Source organism: Pyrgilauda ruficollis, unplaced genomic scaffold (genome assembly GCF_017590135.1).
Source record: "Pyrgilauda ruficollis isolate IOZ18807 unplaced genomic scaffold, ASM1759013v1 scaffold1, whole genome shotgun sequence".
Lineage (NCBI taxonomy): Eukaryota > Metazoa > Chordata > Aves > Passeriformes > Passeridae > Pyrgilauda > Pyrgilauda ruficollis.
The window spans coordinates 7,615,221-7,635,635 of record NW_024508100.1 but is presented as its reverse complement, the minus strand read 5'-3'; the positions used below and the strand labels follow the sequence as shown (position 1 = coordinate 7,635,635).

Here is a 20,415-nt window from a genome sequence, read left to right as displayed (position 1 = left end):
TCCAGGAAAACATTAGTGGCAGGATTTCACATGGGTTTAACCACATCTTGGCAAATGCATGGCAGACAAATTCACTGAGAGCTACAGGTGCAATGATGCTGCTGCTTCTCAAAAATTACAAAGCACTGGAAAAGGAGCAGACACTCAGAGGAGGATTAGCATTATATGCTTGCTCCTCTGACCTCCTCCAAGCTTGTGTTGTTGGCTACTGGAACCCAGAGCAGATGGTCATCTGACCTGGTCTAGTCTGAGATGTTAGTTCTTGAAGACAAAGACCAGTATATTGCCAAGGGAAACATTTAAAGGCTGGGACAGCTGTCAGTTTTGGTACAGTCTTAGCATCATAATTAGCAGGCTTTGCTATGAACTAGAATTTAGACATGTAACTGCATTGCTCTGGTAGCAGACAAACTGTAGCACAAGACAAACTGGTCCAAAATACGCTCAGAAATCAATCCAGCCTTCCCTTCCACAATTAACAAAGATTGTTCCCAGCCTGGTCATAGTGACTAATTTTAAGCAGACCATTGCAAATAGCAGTAGGGAAGAGCAGCTTTACATCATTAGAGCTACATCAGGTATTGAAAGGTCATAGCCTGCTGCAGATTTTTAGAAGTTTGACTATTCAGAAAGCCTGTAAGCTCTGCACTGCTTCCAGGTGTAGTTGAGATAAAAGCAGCTCCTCACCAAGTTCACATCTCCCAGCCTGGTGTTCCTGCAAGGGAGCAAACTCAAGTGCAGTTTCCTATTCTGCAGCATGCATTCAAGAGCACATCTAATCCACATTTTCTTTACTGGTAGTGTTTTATTTTCTTAAGGACAGGTTAGTGCTCAGGAGCACCAGCTAATCCACATTTTCTTTACTGGTAGTGTTTTATTTTCTTAAGGACAGGTTAGTGACGTAGGGACAGGGACATTGCTATGAAATAGACTCCAGGTGGTAAGAGAAGCACCCCTTGCTTTGTTTTGCCATCCATGGGGAATGGCACATGCCTCTCTCTGGTGGAATGACAGTAACCATCCAGGTGAGGCATCCTTCACCTCGCCTGGTGAGGTGCAGCTCAGGATCCACACCTTCCTTCAGGCTGCCCCTCAGCAGTGCCACAGCAGGAGCAGGGGATTAGGCTGCTTCTTCCTGGAGGCATCACAGGAGAGCCACATTGACCTGACAGGCAGAGTCTTGTTCACAGAGGAGCACTGAACCATGAAATGCCTCTCAAAACACCCACACGTATTTATTCACAGACACTTCACAGTGAAAAAATAAATGCATGTTAACAGTGAATCTTTGACCAGCTTGTAGGCAAAGGGCTTTTGGTTTAAGATGCTGTTAAGTGTGTAGGAAAAGTGGAATCTCAACACGAGTTACACAATGATCATTTCTGCTGTCACCTCAAGTGTGACAAGCCTCATACATTGAGTGGAAGCTTTATTTGAAGGTGAGCAACCATTGCTACTTGCACAAAAACATGCAAGAAGTGCAACAGGGAAATTGTAACCAGCAATTTGAAAATTTTCACGCTGTCAAATTTGCTACATAGCTTCACAAACCAGCTGTATTTCTACTGTCAGGGTTACATCACCACAACTGTTGCTGGCTGTCAACACTCACAGCAAATGGGTTGGAATAGGACAAGGCAGATGGAGACTTGACATTTCAGGATTGCCTTACCTGCTAGGCTATAGGTTATTCCAGGGCACACTGTCCTCAGGCTTCTCTACTAGTGTTATTTTACTTCCTTTAAAAAACTTGAACCACAAAATGAGCAATTTATTTTAATTCATATCATATAAAATATCTGAACCACCAAATGAGCAAAGAAGCCTGAGGATGAGGGCATTCTCCAGGCAATAGAAAATGTGAATTTGAATTCTTAGCAGAAGGAATTGTTCATGAAAAGCTTTATTTTCCTTTTTTTGGGAGCAAGCAATTCAATTCACTGCAGACTGAATTGCAGTGTTTCTGCACTGGTTCAGCTCAAAGCCAAAGGAAAAGCTGGCTCTGCAGACCAGTTGTGCTGCCAGGTTTCAGACCAAGCTGACCAAAATGGATTTTTCCAGGGTACTGGTTCCTTTCCCAGGCAAGCTGGAGGTGACAATGTACTAGTTTCAGAATGACAGGCTTCAGGTGGGCTACTTCCCAAAACTGTTATGGCTCACCTGCACTTGGCATGCCCCACACGAGCTGTGCCAACCCAAGTTACTGTGGCATGGGTGGGATGGATGGGTGCTCAGTGGTCAAGCAGCACAGCTGATAAAACCTCTCCAGTGCTGCAAGACTTTTCCTGCTGCAGCTTTGTAGTGTGGATGAAGGCAAAGTAGCACAAGAGGAGGGGTTTGTTGACCTGCTAATCACACCCCACTTCCACTGCAGCCCACACCTCCCACAGCATCTGTAACATTGCCAGACAAGCAAAAAGTGACAGGAAACAAGGTTTCTTTACATAGTTTGTGAGAGAGTCAGAAAGACAAGAAATACTTCTTCACTCTCAGAGAATTGAAGTCCTCTTCCCTCACCTTACCTGCAGCATGTTCTTTTCCTGCCATGCCTGGACACAGCTCAGTCAGTAGAGAAAACCATAAATGAAGTCAAATATGGCTTAGGTCAAAGTGCAGCACTGGGTACTGGTTCTGTACTACAGATGAAGATGACAACACTGAATTACCCCTTTTTAGGCAAATAAGACATAGATCTAAGGTCTTTGGGAGAAAGTTACTTTGTGTCTCATTTGGGCAAAACTGAGGCACCTGCAATGTCACAGAATCACAGACTTGTTACGTCTGTGAAAAGACTTGTTAAGTCTCATTAAGTCTTGTTAAGTCTCTTGGAAAAGAACTCTTAAGATCAAATCCAACCATTAGTAAGTACATTTTAGTCAACAGTAAGTACAATTTTTAGTAAATACATTTTTACTGTGAGCACTGTTTAATAAGACATACTATATCATGCTATAGTATGCATATACAGACCTATATACTTCCCAACACTTGTGATCTAAGGAGGTTCCTTCTATTGCATGATGTCAACCTGAAAGACAATTTCTCTTGCATTCCTCCATCCAGATTTTCAATCATTGAGTCACAGCACTGGAAAGCAGAGCAAGACGCTTACCCATCAATTAATTTCCTTTATTTCACAAGCTTTGAATTCAGAAATTGAACCACAACTAGTAGATCTTGATACGGTAGAGTAAGTAAAAATGCATGTGATTACAAAGGAAAAAATTTGTACAAAAACTTTAAAAATCTGACAGCAACTTGGATTATCTGTAAGTACCAAAAATCTCATGCAGAAGGAGAGCACTACTGCCCAGGTGGAGAAATCCCTGCAGGGGTGGCAATGGCATTGGTATGTAAAACATGGCTCTGTCTAAAATGGAAACAAGAAGGACACAGACTTGGAATGTACCGAGTGGGAACAGACAGGTGCTACGGAGACCATTTGTCATTACGTGTCCCAGTGAGTTTCTGTGTCTTGAGAGAAGTGCTTCTTGGGTTTATAATAAATTAAAGATTAAACAGAAGCTGCCTATACTACTCTACTGCTTACTTTCCAGATGGCCATTTTCTTCCTTCATTAGTGTTTTTGGTGGTGTTTCTCAAATACAGACATTAATCTTGGCATTGTGTCTAGTCAGTTGTTGGCAATGTGTTCTAAAGGGACTCACTCACAGAATGCAACTTGCATAAATAACTCAGTAACATGCATTAACTACTCTAATACAGCGAAAGGGTGCAAAGGAACCATCATTCAGTTACGAGACAAAGCTAAAACCTGTAGTCACTAAAGGGGCAATGGAAGCACCATGCTTTAAGGTGACTATGGCATGAAAGCACAATTGTGAGGCAAGTAGTTCCAAGCAAACACACCACACTATTATCACCTCTTTCTATACAAAAAAAAAAAAAAAAAAAAAAAAAAAAAAAAAAAAAGAAAAAATAAAAAAAAAAATTTCATTTTTTATTTCTGTTAGTACCAAATAAAACTGTGGGCTCGATAACACAGATACTGAAGGGAATGGACATTATTCCCATGATCCTTCATCCTTGTGTTTCTGTCCATCATGATTTCTCAGCCAAGACTGGTAATATTGGAGCGCCCACCAGGAGGTGCCACAATGCGGTGGCCAGTACGACGTGGGTTGTTGTCATCAATCTGAGCTCCTGCAACAGAAAATGAGAAAACAAAGCTGTGAAAGAGATTAAACCATCAGTCGTGAGGTTTTACCTGGCTATGCCTCCCTCACACCACAATCAGCTAGTTTCTCTTGAGCCTGACTGAAGTGCTGAACAGACCTTCAAGGCACATTTCTGTCTTCGACGAGAAGTAGGGGATTATATGCTTAGGATCAGACTAATGCTCACCTTACATGGAGAATTGTTTTCCACTGACTAGAAGGGACTTTTCAAACCTGCCTCACTGATTTAAAATAAATGTACTTCACCTCATTAGAAGGGCTTTTTAAATATTTGCTCTCCTAGGACTTTCTTAGACAAGTTTCATTTAGTTTCTGAAGAGAGGATCTGTAAAGTAGGAAAACTCCACCATCAGCTCCCACAAGGGAAAAATCCAATGACTTTCACAACATCATATGAATGTATTATTCACCACTGGGGCTGTAGACTTTTGAAGAATAGGGATTACACACTTGTAATTGTCTTCAGAGGACAAGAATTATTTCCAGCAGCCCTAAAGGATAATTTTCCAGTCTGTTTCCTATGTACCATGGAAAATGTTTTGGGCACCAAGTGCAGAGGACAAGAAATACTCCAGTCTGCTTATGAACAACTTCTGCACATAGTTTATGACCATGGACAAGGACAGTTGAAGTTTCCATGTCTAGATGCTGGTGATGCAGCCTGTGAGATGTCTGAGACCCACAGATTGCACCAGAGCCAAGTCCCGTTAGCTGTGCACAACACCAAGGGGCTTCAGTCACATCAACCAGAGAACTCAGCCAATTGCAATGGGCCAGGGAAATAATAGTGAAAGACTGACACAGAGAAAATTTCAGATTGAAAACAGTTTGAATATTGGCAATATGTAAAATATCGATAGGCAATGAAAGAGTAAATACATGTATATATTTATATATATGTAAGTATATGCATGTACATGACTATATACAGTCCTTTTATATTTGACTAAAGAATTATAATTGAAATTCATCACCAGTAATCCATACTCACAGCTTTAAAAGGTTTCTCATTAGTCAGGCTGACTTACCTGATAAGCTGAAATTGGATTGATGGAGGTTTCTGATTGGTGGGGGCTGGTTTTTGGCAGGGGAGGATTTAGTTGAGGGTGCAGGAGTTGCATATTTTGGCGTAGCTGGGATTTCATACACAGGTCCATCATACATTCCTCTGGAGACTCCTTGCAGTCCTCCCACCTAAAACAAGAGGAGAGTAAAAATCCAGACACTGAATGCTCAGATAATGCTGCCTAATGACCCTGTAGGAAGAGAGCAGTGAGCACAAAGCTATATTCTGCACTGGCTGAATTAACAACACATCTATAGTTTATATATAAAGCAAAGTGCAGTCTGGTTTATATATGAAGGAAATTTTAAAGCTTGCTCCCTCCATTTATATATATAAACTACAAAAGAGTTCCTTATCAGGCTTCCTTCACAATCAAAGGGGAGAAGTGGGATTCAAAAGAATAGGTGTGACCTGTTTATTTTACATAAGATCAGTCACAATGACCTCTTCTCTCTCCATTCAGCTGCCAAGTCACACTTGTAGCACAACTGATACCCACTGTACCAACTGCAGCAATTTCTCTCCTACCTGTATTTCCTCTGCTCCTCCCCTTTGCAGGTCTCATTCTCTTTATTAGAATTCACTGAAAAGGAGTGGCAATTTTTACATTAAATTTCAAAAGTTTCTACTTCCTGTCATCAACTAGAAAAGCGATTGTATGCTGGACTGTGGTAGGGGATCTATCTTACAGTATTTGTCAATAAAGTATCTGTCATTTGAGCTCTGATTTCAGTTTGAAATCTCTAGATTTTTTCCCTGTATGCTTCTTACAAGGACTATTAGAAAAGACAATCTAAAAAACTTCACTGGCCTTAAAATCATAGGAACCTAGGAAATAATATTTTAATAAGAACAGTTCCAGTTTTCAGAAAGAGCCTGAAGCCATTGAATTCAGAACGCAAAGCTCATCAAAGACATCAGAAATCTGTGTCTTACAAGATTATGTTTTCAGAGAAATTTCCCCAACAGGTTAAAAGTGAAATTAAAATACTGTATAGGAAGACACTATTCACAGGGGTTTGATCCAGCTCTCAAAGCAATCAGTGCATTTTCCTTGCTTTTGATGACAGGGACATCAGGCTCAGAAGAACCACTGTCTTACAGGCTGAGCCAAAACTAATGCCCAGAAGAGAGTAGCTGCCAATCACAGCAATGAATCCATCTTCCAGGGACCCACAAAGGCATGAATTTATACTGCTATCCCTGTTCTAGGGATAAGTTTATACTGCCAACCTGTGCCAGTTCAGTTTTGCAGTCCTTTGCTTGAAGAATTTTTATATACTCCTCTGTTGTGCACTGACATGTTCATACAGCAGCTGATAAAACCAGCAATGGGTTTTTCTGAATACTTCCAGTGAATAAAATTTGATAGTGGGAAAAGAAATTTAGGCATGAATCTGCTCTCCTTCTTGGCAGGCAGCAGAGGGAGCTGCAGGAGCAAAAAATATCAGTCCCTTTGTCTGTTCGCAGACCTTGCTCAAGGATCAAAGGTCTCCCAAAATCTAGGCTCACTTGCATGACACAGGTCACTTTAATCCAGGTAATTTTGTTCAAACTCCTGCTACAAGACACTAATCTGTGATACTTGTTTCTAAAGTGCTGGTTTCACTATTTTGATGGCTTTGTCACTAATTCATGTGGAATTCCTAGGCACAGAAGCCTTAAGCAGTGAGTGTGAAGAGAAGGCCTGTATCATCTACATGGACAATATAAAAAGATGTAACACTGATTGGTATTCTGCAAAATTTTTGTGGGTGCATTTGCTTTTTACAATGCCTTTTCTTCTAAGAAGTGCAGGCCTTTCTTCTGCAGCTTGATAGAATTTGTATAATAAATGATGAAAGATAAAAGCTATCACAGATAATGGTAAACACTTGGCTGAAGAAAACATGAGGTTTAGTCATTTTTTCTCATTACCTGTGCTCACACAGTGACTTTCCTGCTCAGTGACAAGAAGCAATTTCCAAACAACTCCAAACTGGTGTCCAGCCAATTGGTTTTCAACAGACAAGCACTGATATAATTCAAAACCAGAGGTGACACAGAGGTGGAATCTTGGTCATTTCCCAAGCTTTTTATTAAACCAAAGAGAAGAGTTTTCTGAACCATTAATGCTGCTAATACACAGCTCAGCAAATGCACTAACAATAGTTCAGAAATGCCCAATATAATGAGAATCTCTGGCTGGCATGCTTTTCTTCTCTGCAGTGTAGCAGTTCAGTATGCAATTTAAAATTCTGTTTTTACTCTGTCTAACACTCCCTCACAAAAATCTTTCTCTTTTCCTGAATTTTTAACCGAAAGTAAATTCTATCACTATTCCACCTCTCTTAATAAGGCATTGCTGGACATAAGGCAATTATGTCAGCTGACAATTATATGTTCTACCTGCTGAAGTGCTAATACTAAGTTAGAAGAGTTCACAACTGCAACCAGTTTTGAGTAAGTCATATACAGTCCACCTGATATGGACTCATAATAGCACAACAATATTAAAAACAGATGCTACTGTGCTTCCAAGAGGGTTTGGCTGCAAAGAAGATTCAACAGGATTACCTTATTCCTGATTTTGATGCGCTGGTAGAGATACTCAGGAAAAGGTTTGCGAGGGATGAAGCGGCCCATTCCCTTATTGACGTGCAGATTTCCATCCTCAAACACAATCTTCCCTTGGCTTATGACCACAAGTGGGGCACCATGGCACTCCATTCCTTCAAAGATGTTGTACTCGATGGCCTGAGGATCAACCAACATATTCACTACCAAGACCTCTTTACATTAGTAATTTACAATATGTACATTTGTAGTCATAGTTTTAGACAACTGCCATTAAGAAGTGTATACAATTGTTTTGTGTGAAGGAAAAACAATGCATTTTGATATGAAATTATTTTAAAGGATCTTTCTGATCAGACTCTCCTGGACTAGACATTTCCTTCCAGTTTTTCATTTTCCATCAAGAATGGAAAATGTTTTTGAAAATTTGCTGTATCTAACCAGAGCATTGAGAACATTGATAACCCTAATAAGAAGGAAAATTGTGACTCAGGTTCTGGATAACCAGAGCACGTGGTTCCACCGTGCATCTGTTGTTACTGTGCAAGCAAATTTCGAAGAGGCCAGCACACAGATTTCTGTCTGAAAAATCCCAGAAAAGCCCAGGAAGGTCTTGATCTAAATGGGAATGACAGGGCAGGTGGTTATTACTTTCTTGAAAATACAGAGAGATCCCAAGACAGAGAAACAGAAACTGAATCACCCAAATGTATTTTTAAAGGTTTATAAATGTATACGTCTGCCACAAGCATGCAAAAAACAAACAGTGCAAGGTATATGTAGAGAGAAAATAAATCCTTCCTGATCACAATGCTTCCAACACAGGACTGCAATACTCTCATGTCCTGAAACATTTACCCATTTCAGAACAGAAGTAGGCAGTTACCCCCTCCTCAGCATCCTGTGCTATTGGTGTTCACGTGATTTAGGTCAACAGCTGAAAAACAACAGTGACATTTCTTTTTTGTTTTCATTTCCTCCTTACCGATTTATGGCTTTTGGCTGTTATAGTCTTCACCTTGTCAGGGTCCCAGATAACAACATCAGCATCGGATCCTACAGCAATCCGGCCTTTCCTTGGATACAGATTAAAGATTTTGGCAGCATTGGTGCTGGTGACAGCTACAAACTGGCTCTCATCCATCTTGCCTGTGGCCTAAAAGACAATGTGGTTTGAGCAAAACATGCTTATGAAATAAGGACCTACTATTCAGAGTACTGAAAGGTCAGGGAGATATTGGAAGGCATCCCTTTATAGATATGGTGATCTTGCATGAACCAGAGATTGTATCACACAGGACTTTCTGTACAGCTCTTTAATTGGAAGTTTTAAATAAATAAGTGTGTTACTGTAGGCATTGCAAAGGACAGCCAGTGAAACTTAAGTGCACATGATAACACCAAGGTGCTCAGCCATCTGGTGCTCAGCTATCAAGGTGCTCAGCCACCCTTTCTCTACACACTGAGGCCTAACAGTTTTGTTGCTAGTCCTAGTAATTTCTAGTTAAATATTTAAGCAGTTTTAAATCAGAGAAATTCATATGAGTGTTACGAGATGTAACAAAATATCAGATTCCAACACTTTTGGGAACAGTTCTTGCAAATTAAGTCCATTCTATTATCATTATTGTTAGATCTATACATCTAAGTAATATAATCAGTTATAAAGTCCTTGCCTGGAGAAATGTCATCACCAATAGCACTTGGCATACAGTCAGTGATAGTAATTGCAACTGTACAGAACAGCATTTTGATTTCTCAGTAGAGTATTTTGGGGTCTTCCCTGGTAATGAGCAAGAACAATGTTCTAAGGAAGAACAACAGTGCCAAGCCTTTTATTAATAGATAAAAGCTTACTTCTTGCTTGCTAAAATATAAGGTTTGTAAAGTATAAGCTACTCAGTAGTGCAGAACTGAATGTTATCACCTGTAAATCTCATGTTGCAGCCTATCCTGCAGTTCCTTCCCATTGAGGGAGTAACAAAAGAAAATATCAGCAGCTGGCTGTGCTTTGCTTGCTTCCCTACTTTGCTCCTACATGGCAGGTATCTGAAGCTGCTTCTGTGCTTGGAATCTCAATAGCTGTCCCTGAGTTAAGCGGTTATGAAATAGAGTCTGGGAGACATGCTTGTCACAGCACTGTAAATACTGCCACTTCCCAGTCTGCAATGTACATTTGACACAATGCAGTGAGTGTGTGTGAGTGTGCAGGGTGTGCACGTGGAGACAGGCAGTAGAGGGAGAGTATCATGGTACATTAGAATCCATGGAACTGTCAGAAATTTCCTGACTTACACCGGCACTTCACTGCAAAGTATGCCAGTATGAATTACGTGCAACGCTCTCCTTCAAAGCATTTCATCACTTTGCCTCAGGCTCAGCTGCCATTTATTTGTAATTTTTCAAAAACGATGAGACACTTCCCAAATTCAAACAATTCATTCATCACGTTTATATGAGGTCCACTTCAAAACCTTTAAATTGCTCCAGATACCACATCTCTCAGAAGCATCCACTCTGACACTAAGGGAAAATAGAGCAATGGAGTCTGGGAAGCCTCAGGTCTAATGAAAGACAATACTATTGCAGTATCACAAATGAAACACAGCCCTGAGTTTAAAAAACTGGAAGAGGTTTTTGAAATAAGCAATTCACCTCACAGTAGCATTCTCTCAGGGAATTCTCAGAAATATATCAGAAAGTCACTTAAGCAATGGCCAAGAGTCTCTTGGCTTACATTATTCAGCCAACACTCAATTTCCTTTTAGTCTATAAAAGTAAGTAATTACTTACTACAGCCTTGTCCCAGACAACAGTCATCCTTTCCTCAATTCCATTGACCCCTTCAGGAATCATAGTGAAGTTGTCCTTTCCAATGGCTTTCTGAGCAGTGCTATAGGGGCAATGTCCACTTCCCGTCACCTGCAGGTCCCCACTGTGGAGTTAACACACAGAAGGTTTAGACCAGGCATCACCAAGGTGACCTTGGTCTCAGACAGGCTGTGAATGGACCGTTCAAGCCTTTCAAGCCACCAGAGGCACAGGCTGTAAATCATGCCAGCAGCCTTTCTGTGCTGGCTACAGATCACTGGGAGTAACAATGGCACTGGACATCTCCACTTTCCCCCAGGAGCACCCTGGACTCCAGGATTACAGCCCCCTCCAGCTCCAGGCTGCTTATCACCAGAGATCAGGCAAAAGCACACTAACCAGGACTAGGGATTACTCCAGGATTAAGGAAATGATCAGAAGCTTCTATGAAATGTCTGCCACTCTCAAGATAAATTAATTCACAACCACATTAAAAAATAATGGCAAATTTCACAGTGCAAAGTCATGAACTTCAAACTCCTGCATTTCTCTCCTACACATGTATTTTTCATGCAAAACTTACATGAATACTTCTCATCTGACCTTCCAAAACAGAAGCAAGAAAATAAAAATATTTTTATCAGGTAATTTTGTAATTAAACAACAAAAGACATAGTGCAAGTCAAAAACATGCTCTGGATTTATCTGACTTAAGAGTCTTACACAGAAAAAGGCATGGAGAAAAATGCTAAAAGAGCTATGATCTATAATGCTTTTATTTAAAAGGTTGGGTTTTTCAGCCTAGAGGATTTTATTTTTTTTTTCTTTGGCACAGAGCAGAACTGGATCACAGCTGCTCCTGGAAATAAGGAGGAAGAACATAATCAATATGCAGAATCTTGCCAAAACAGAAAGTCAAAAAAGAAAGTTCTCCAATATCCACAGGAAATATGGTATTTTTAGCTCTTGATTAAACTTACAAGAGGTAAGCACATTAGAACTCACTATGATTTCCCTTCCACCACTCCATAAGTCCTCAAGAGCCTGTCATCTTTTTCTTTAACTGATAATGTAAATTCCAGCTCTAAAACTGAATTATTCTGGTCCACAAATCTAGATCCAACAAGCTAACAAACGGACAAGTACAGAAGAAAAAAGTGTCACATGTGAGTAATTCTAATGCCATTTTCTAGGCTGCCAGCCCTAATGATTGCTGACAGAGAAAAGTCCTTGGCCTCTTTTCTGGTTCTTCACCATGCTCACAAACCATCCATCCAGTTTTCAGCAGAAGCCAAGCCCATGAATTCAGTACAGAAAAGGCTGCTATGCTTTAGCTGGTCCCGACTGTTAATGACTGCCTGGTGTTACTCCACAGGATTAAGCCAATTTCATCAGTTAAACATTCATTTAATTTAACAAGACAATAAAGTCAGAAGGTTGCAATGCCATTTCTTCATTTTTAATGCTTTTAAATCAGCAAAGCTTCCTGTGGCATCTCTCCTTTCCACACACTGATATAACCATGAAAACCTGACTGTCACAGCCAGGCCCTGTATCACTGTCCACTTCTCTGAGGTTATGCTGTACTTCTAACACCACACTACAAATTCCTACACCTGAAAGATAACAAGGGTTTGCTTTCCTAACTCCATATTCCCTCTTCTCTGACATTTAATGACATTATTTATATGAACTGCACTCCCCAGTCAAATCAATAGAAGGCTTCTGAAACTGAAGTGTGTCACTTGAGAGCGTCCCATCCCTGGTTAACCCACAAGCGCTCCTCCTGTGCGGACACACTCTACTGTCAAATGGGGGATAAGCATTACATCAACTAAAAAACTGAGAGACAGGAAGGGATCACCATGAAATAAATGCCAGATCAATACCTTGTCATCTTATTCTTCCCCTTAAACAAGATTTTCATGGCAAGTTGCATCTTCTGTGTAGCACCAAGATCGCACATCTCTGCTTCACAAGAGGTGGCACATCACAGCTGCAGCAATGCAGCAGCACACCATGCAAGATCAAAGCTAACTCAAGTGCATGGCCCACAGACGACACAAGGACCTAATCTCATGAGGCAAATTCAATCTGCAAATCCCATGAGACATGACGGGGTTTTATACATTCTGCTCTTCAGTGGAAAATCAACAAATCAAATCATTCAGCTTTCTGTGGAGAAGAGCACAAGCAGTGTGCTGCATGCTTGCAAAGGAAGGATGCTGTAGGGATTTTTTAATGAATGTAAAATATTGGTATCCAAATCAACAGTGTAATAGAAACATGAAATACTGTCTTTACCATCATCCGTGCATAAAATTCCCCACGAATGCACAGCAGACTGATACAATATACAGTTTTTTTTTAGTTTCACAGTATGGATTTGAAGTATTAAAACTGAAAGCAGGCTAAGCTGCTGTCATTTAAGATCTAGGACTTTAAGCCACTAGGAAAAAAAAAGAAACATTTTTGCATGCTTGGAGAATAATGAAAACTTCTGTAAGTCCTCGTTTTTCTTTCTGATGTTAGTTTTAAAAAGTCATTATTTGGATTCCAATTCTAAAAATGTTCTTGCTAATCTGCTTTGACCCACATACTATTATTTTGGGACTCTCTTCTAGAAAGCATATATAGCCACTCTAAGAGAGTAAGGAGTCAAACATTTTGATACACATTTACATGTGCTGGCTAACAGCCTTACCCTTACACAGTGAGCTTCACCCTTTACAGTGCTGATAGTGATGAATCAGACCAAGAAAGCAATTTTTTTCTGAGTCTTTATTTGGAACAGAAAGCTCAGCTATGGAAAAAATATTTTTGCCATCAGACTGTTGTAGACTGTCAGAAGAGAACTGCTGTGAATTCTTACCAGAGCCACACGTAACTCAGATCTCAACTGTGGCATCTTTAGAGCAGTTGAGTTAAAGCCTGGGTGGGCTCTGGGCTGCACAGCCTGACCATCGTGTGGCACTGTGTGATGGCATCTTCCTGTCACATGTGTGTGCCCACCCAGCTCCCAGGCAGCTGCTCTGAAGATGATCACTTTCAAGGTTCAAATTTCACTGTCTGGGGCATTGGAAACCCCAGAAAGGGGAGGCTGGAGCTGAGGGGGGTGCCACCACATGAAGGTAAATAAGGATATGAATGGTAAGTTGAGTTCCTCACTCCAGCCCTAGCAATCTCTCCTGGTGGGGCTTCAGCTGAGAATTTCTATATCATTTCAGAGCAGATGGTCTTCTGCTTAAGCTAAAGACCCACAGTTGGCTACAGGCAGGAAATACTTTCAGAGATGGGTTTACAGTCTGGGTTTCTGGCAAAGCATTGCTGCTATCTTCTTTTCTATGTGAGAAAGACACTTCTTCCTCTGCTGTCCACATTCCTTTCACCTACCTAGTGATTAAACTCTCCCTGCCAACCTGAAGGTAGTCAGCTCACATCCCTATTCTGTCAAGAGACGGCCTTCAGTCTCCAGCTGTCTCCACCCAAATCCCTCACAGTCTCCTTTGTAATTCACTCTGGCCTCTTTCTCCTGACATACCTGCTCGACATGTACCACTTATCTTTGCCTTCTTCCAGATGGAGGACCCCAGAGCCCATAAAGACACAAGGCAAGCTAAAATAAGAAGCCTGCAAGAACTGGACACGAGGAAACTTGTATGATTTTGCTCCCTCCCAGATGAAGGCAAACGACCAAGTCAGAATTTTTCAATATGCAGGAGATAAACCCACCAAACTCTGCTACTACAAGTTAAAGACAAGCCAATTTACAAAACTCACAGCTGAGAGCCCTGCACCAGGCTTGGGACAAAAATTGCCCCAAGAAATTTTTCTTGGTTCTAGGTATCTCTGCATTCAGGAACAGACCTGATTTCTGGAGCTGTGCTTGTCAAATATGACTGGGGCTTAAAATTGAGTCTGTTCTCAAAGATGAGGTATGTATATCCCCATCACAAAGATGGGGATATGATGTATCCACCAGGCTTTTGCTTATGGTAGACAGTGAGGATGCCATCCCATCATATATCAACAATTCAGCTAAAGAAAACTGAAAACTAGGGAGAAGGCCAGTTTGAAATCCTGACAATCCAGTTGTACAACTAGGAATCACTTGAAAAGCAGAAATAAAAAGAATTAATTCCTGAATAGCCAGCAATTGGCTCTTTATCATGACAACCAGCAACTGGAGTGTCCATGACTGCTCACTTGACTGACAGCCTAAGCATAAGAATATAAATATCCCTGGTTTTCTATATCCTTTCTCTGCTGTTTCATGTGTGAGTCTGGTCTAAAGGAAACCAGGATGATCCCTAGATGCTTCATGCCATATGGCTTTTGCACATGTCTCACCATCATACTGTTAAAAAAAAAAAAGGAAGTCTTACCATGCTAAGAGCGAATTTAAGTGGTCTGGAGTGGTAGGGTCAGGGCTCAGAGGTGGTGAGGTCACAAAAGCTGCAGCCTTGGCCCAGTTTTTGCTCCAGTAATGTGTCCCATCTGTCCCCAAGCTGGCAGTGATCGGCTCTCCAAAAACAAGGGGACCTTGGAGAAAGCAAGGATATACAGGAACTATGTACAACCCACTCTCTCTTCAGCATAACACTGCTTGCTGCATGCAGCCATGTATAATTCACACATTGCTACATGGCTAGCACAGCTCCCAGGAAATTAAACAGCCCTGGCTTTGTGTGTATGATAAAAAATTAATCAGGAGTCTCTCTGAGCTCTACATGCTTTTGATCAGCCTATTTACAAATCTTTCTTTCTAATCCAGAAGGAGACAGTTCAGACCCACTTTTAATTTGTACTGTTTTAATCACAGCCACGTTGCTCCAATTTGGAGTGCACTGGATGGTGGATCACTTCAGCAGGCAGATGCCTTTTTACTACTCCCAGGTTGGGCACAGCACCAGCAGACAGCAGCATATGGTCCCCTGCACCACACTCCAAGTCTCCAAGAATACAAACATCAAGACAATAATTTGCTCTTTGGCTTCTCCATATTGCTCACAGGCTTTGTAGTCCCAACCAGCAGAACAGTCCTGACTTGCAAAGGCAGCTTCAGAAGCAGCTGCCTTCAGGCTCACAAGGCCCTTTTGGGTGCTTTGTAACCTGGATCCCACCACGGCCCCAGCAAGCAGGGCTGACCTGCAGTACCCATCAGAGGAGCTCAGCTTCCAGCAGCAAGGCCAGGAGTGAGCTCTGAGCATCTCTGACAGTGGGGTCACTGCCCAAGCCATCTCTCAGAAAAGCCGAAATACTGGCATAGAGGATGTGCCGTTAGGAATAAAGTACCTCCTTCCCATGAACAGAGATATAGCAGTCTAAGGGAAAAGTAAAAGGGAAAACAGGATAGAGAAGAGTTACAATTCAGTCTTCAAGAGGACAGTTTGTGGGGAGGGCTTCTCAACTTAAAAATATAAAAGGATTTTCCCTCATCCTTCCCAGCCATAAATATTTACTCTGCAATGGTTCTGCCATTCTTTGATAACCTCTCCCTATAGCCTGTCATTTGGGTCAAGGCATACAGGTTTTTTCACTGAGCTTCTATTCAACAAAAAAAATGAGTTTGGGGGAGCAAAGGAAATCACTTACCTCTCTTCCTGGCCTGTGCAATGATATCAGCTGCACTCTTACTCATCACCTTGGTGATGTACACTGGGCAGTTTATTCGACTGGCAATCGTGATGGCACGGAAAACTGCTTCTGCTTCAAGCTGAGCAAAACAAGGAGGGAAAAGTTAACTGCAAATGCAGCCTGAAGAAAAAATCAGCTGGAGGACTGTGCCATATTTCTAACTGTTCAGCAACAACTCTTCAGGGGTTGATTCTACTTTTTCCATACAGAGAAACACAGTGCTGGGAACTGGGGAGCTAACCCAACCCCAAACACCCGGCACTAGCAGTAACCACAGCCAGGCTGTACTCACTAGCAGGGTACAGCTGCCCCAGCACAAACACAGCTCCCTGGCTCCCTGCACCCCAGGAAAGCTCATGCCCAAGCATCTGATGCAGCTCCTTCTTACTTTCCTCCCACCTTCCTGTTTAAGACTCCTACCCTGCAGCTGAAAGGAGAACTAAGCTAGAAAACTTTGGCCCTGCTTGGAGACAACCTCTGAACTCCCCCAGCAGCTTTCCCTAATCTTTACATAATGGTGACAGTGAATGTAAAGAATTCTCAAACAGCAACTTCAGCACTACGGACTGAATTTAGCCCATAATCCACAGAAGCCTTTGAAGCAGTGCCCAGCAAGTCCCCTCTGTCAGCAAGCGTAAAGGCAATCTCCTCCCAGGGAGCCATCTGGGACGTAGGCACACAAAGCAAGCATCTTCAGATGGAGGAGCAGTGTTTCCCAGCAGCTCTGGAGACTCCTTCCCCCAACCATTGGTTTTATACCAGATTCTTCCCAGATGGACTCACAGTATTGGCATTTTAATACGAAAAACCCTGTTGTAACTGAAAATAGTGACTTAGTGGTACAGAAATTTCTGTGCAAGAATTTTTCTAGAAAAGTTGAGCTTCTTAAACCTTCCAAAACCACATGGCTTAATCTTTTACAGTTTTATAAAATATTTTTTCTTTAAATCAGACTGCTCCAGTTTGTCCTAGGACTTGTATCAAAATATTTCCTCTGGAAACCCCAAATGCACCTTTAGAGAGCAGGGAAGGAGGCACAGACTCTGCACTGCAGCACTAAAGCTGAGCAAAATTCCTTTCTGAAAATTGCAAATGCAGATTTTTCTTAGGCCCTTGTTTTCATTAAAAGGAAACAACCCAATCCTTTTAGAATAATTTTAGTAGAAGTTGAATGGCAAAATGAAAAAGTACATAAACAGTTCAATAGAAGAATGTGACCAATTAAGCTGATTCCTTTTGCCTTGGGGAGAAGTTAAATAAAGATCTGCAAACCACAACAATCTCTTCAAGTTCAGCCTCAAACCCCCAGGACGTCGTCTCTTTAGTCTTCTAGGAAAGCAGCCACTTCCCACTACCGCCCTCCACATCCCATTAACGGTCTGAGCCGTGTACTTTAGGGGGCATTCTCATGTCTCCACATTTTCCTTGGCATTAAATAAACCCTTTCCAGATGCCTGAGATGATCCAGACCAGAGCTCAGATTTTATTATAACGGAGTTGTTTAAAACAAGCTGCCTCACAGCAACTTTCCATTCTCATGTATTTGCATCTCTACAGCCTGCATTTCTGACACCATATATCCGCCAGCATGAAAGTAGATCTATATATGGGTGTATGCCTATGCACAGTATAGATGCTATAGTTTTCAGCCAAAGCATTTTAATAAATGCAGTTACTCTGAGGACTAACCCTCAAGCTGCACTGCTGGTTTTTAGCCTGATAAGCCTATTTTTTTGTCATCACAAATCAAAACACAAAGGTCACCCTTAAATACATGGACATCCACGCCTGGGGCAGCAGGAGCTGAGACTCCTGAGTGTACAAGGAGTGTACATGCTTATCCCTGGACTAAGGGAATGCACCTGGCTGCAGCATCCAAAGGGCTTTTCAGGCAAACAAACATGTTGAAAGGACCTGAACTTTTCAGACTTTCAGTAATACTGGAAAAGGCAATGGGAGAAGCAGACATCTGGCCTTACCTCTTCTGGCCTGCTCAGGGCATGTCCCTCAGGTCCAGTGATTCCCATCTCCAGAATACGCTTTTGTTCCTGCAATGTAAGAGATAAATGCTGACCCAGCTCCAGGATGAGACCTGTGCACCCAGCATCCTCAGGGAGATGAACAGCCACATGGTCTGACTGCCCCTTTCAGTCAGTGTAAGTGCAGCTGCAAAGCCCACTGAACACTGAAAACACTGGTTCTAAACTGGTGCCACGCCACACCAGCACAGCCAGCAGTGCTTTCTGTTGTGTGATTGAGCATATTTGTGCCCCAAGCCATTGGCCTGCACCATCAGAAACCTCCTCTGTCCTCCAGAAAGTCCTACTTGACACCACAACACCAGCCCAGGAATGGGCTGCAACCAATACACTAAATAGTAATTATGGGTACTTCCAACCTGCCACTCCCTATTTACTTGCTCAAGTTCCTCTCTGGTTGCAATCCACAAAGCACTTTCTTAAACCTTGAGCATTGCTGACACTTTCAGTTTTCTGTAACACTTTCTTCCTATACAGTGAATCACTAAAATTATGCTTTTATAAAACAGAACAGTACCCTCCAGTTGCAAGAGCACTGTGTCCTCATCAAAGACCCCATCTCAGGACCAATGGGGACTTGTCAGAAAAATAATCTGCACTATCCAACTTCATAGCCATGAGATACTTTCTTTTAAATAGAAAATTAAGGCCAAGCAGTGTGATTGGAATAAATTTCCCTTTTGCAGAAACTGCTGGTCAACCCCTTTTTCATCTGAGGTTGGTCCAGGCCTGACAGCAGTGCAGAAGTGGGACCAGAGCTGCTACTGTACCTCTGGCCCTGGCCTGGCCTGGCCTGACCACAAGGCTCTTATGAGCCCAGCTCAACAATGTAATGGCTCTGTGACACAGAGAAATGTCCCCTAGAGACCAGGATGAAGTTACTGAACATATTTGAATGCGTCAACTAATAAATATCTGATCCCAGGTCCCTGAGGGTGAAAAGCCCACACATTACCAACACACTCTAGTAAAGCTGAAAAAGTTAACATTCATACATGCTTTAGCCTTCATTGCAATCAATCAAGACTGAAGAGGCATTAACAGGAGCACATTAATCTGACTGTGTAAGAACATTTTGGTTAGAAAAACATAAGGTTTCATAGGTATTATTAAAAACAGCTGTTCTGGATCATTAACGCACCACTCTGAACAGCGCCAGTTAAAGACATCAGATAATTAAAATACAGCAATAAAATGATGTTACAGCTATGTAAAAAAACAGCACATTGGCACAGAATAGATACACAAAGTAGGACAGATTTGCATCTTGAAGGAAGTAATAAAATCAGATCACATGATAAACTACCCTCTGTAAGAGGACTTGATAGTGCTAATTAACCAGAATATTTGTTTGACAAGATAAAATTTGTATTTTCACACAGGACAGTCCTAAAAAGCCCATGTGCAGGCAGCTTTCTTTTCATTATCCAAACAATTCTTCTACACAAAAGCATAGAGAAAGGCTGATTTTATGAAACATGGCAATGGTGTACAAATAAGTTGATGTATAACATAATATGTGCAGGCAGCTTTCTTTTCATTATTCTTCTACACAAAAGCATACAGAAATACTGATTTTATGAAACATGGCAATGGTGTACAAATAAGCTGATGTATAAGATAACTTACATTTATTTACTGCTTCCTCTTTACCTAATAATTTTTCTGTCCTGTTTGTTCATATTCAATGGCTGTATATTAAGGCTGATCAGAGAAAAATGTAACTGAAATAGATTTCTATCAAATACGCAATTCCATGAGTGCGCCTTGATTTTAATGGGCAATGTATCAAAACACCACAGATGCCATTTGATTTGTTTTATTTTGCCATTCCTACAGTAATATTGACTTAATCGTGCTTATTAATAGTCGTTTTAATTCTACTAGATATTTTATGCTGTATTAAAACTATAAATCATGTATTTAGTAGTTTTTAGTCAAGCTAAACTTCATGAGAAATCAGCTTTTCCTCTCTTGAATTCAAACGGGGGTTGTCACCTAGTTTCAGTGGGGGAAGGACACAACCACACTGTATGTGCCTACTGACTCCTCACTAGTAACTTTTGATCCCAGTGGTTATTTTGGTCAAAGTGAAAGGCAGATCTCA

The 20,415-nt window shown here is 41.4% G+C and overlaps 1 protein-coding gene across 2 annotated transcripts in view; it reads right to left on the bottom strand.

The window, feature by feature from the left end:
• Positions 1 to 3,112: 3,112 nt before the first annotated feature.
• CRMP1 (collapsin response mediator protein 1) overlaps positions 3,113 to 20,415 on the bottom strand; it is a 49,025-nt gene continuing 31,722 nt past the window's right edge. Inside the window, exons 7-14 of one of the 2 annotated variants that reach the window (XM_041473953.1) lie at positions 18,249 to 18,317; positions 16,228 to 16,348; positions 15,018 to 15,174; positions 10,615 to 10,756; positions 8,807 to 8,977; positions 7,822 to 8,001; positions 5,228 to 5,393; positions 3,113 to 4,164 (exon numbers count right to left, since the gene is read on the bottom strand). In XM_041473953.1, the coding sequence (XP_041329887.1) occupies positions 4,073 to 4,164; positions 5,228 to 5,393; positions 7,822 to 8,001; positions 8,807 to 8,977; positions 10,615 to 10,756; positions 15,018 to 15,174; positions 16,228 to 16,348; positions 18,249 to 18,317 (1,098 nt within the window). In that variant the 3' untranslated portion in view covers positions 3,113 to 4,072. The remainder of the gene's footprint in view (positions 4,165 to 5,227; positions 5,394 to 7,821; positions 8,002 to 8,806; positions 8,978 to 10,614; positions 10,757 to 15,017; positions 15,175 to 16,227; positions 16,349 to 18,248; positions 18,318 to 20,415) is intronic. The other variant, XM_041474025.1, reaches the window with a different exon arrangement.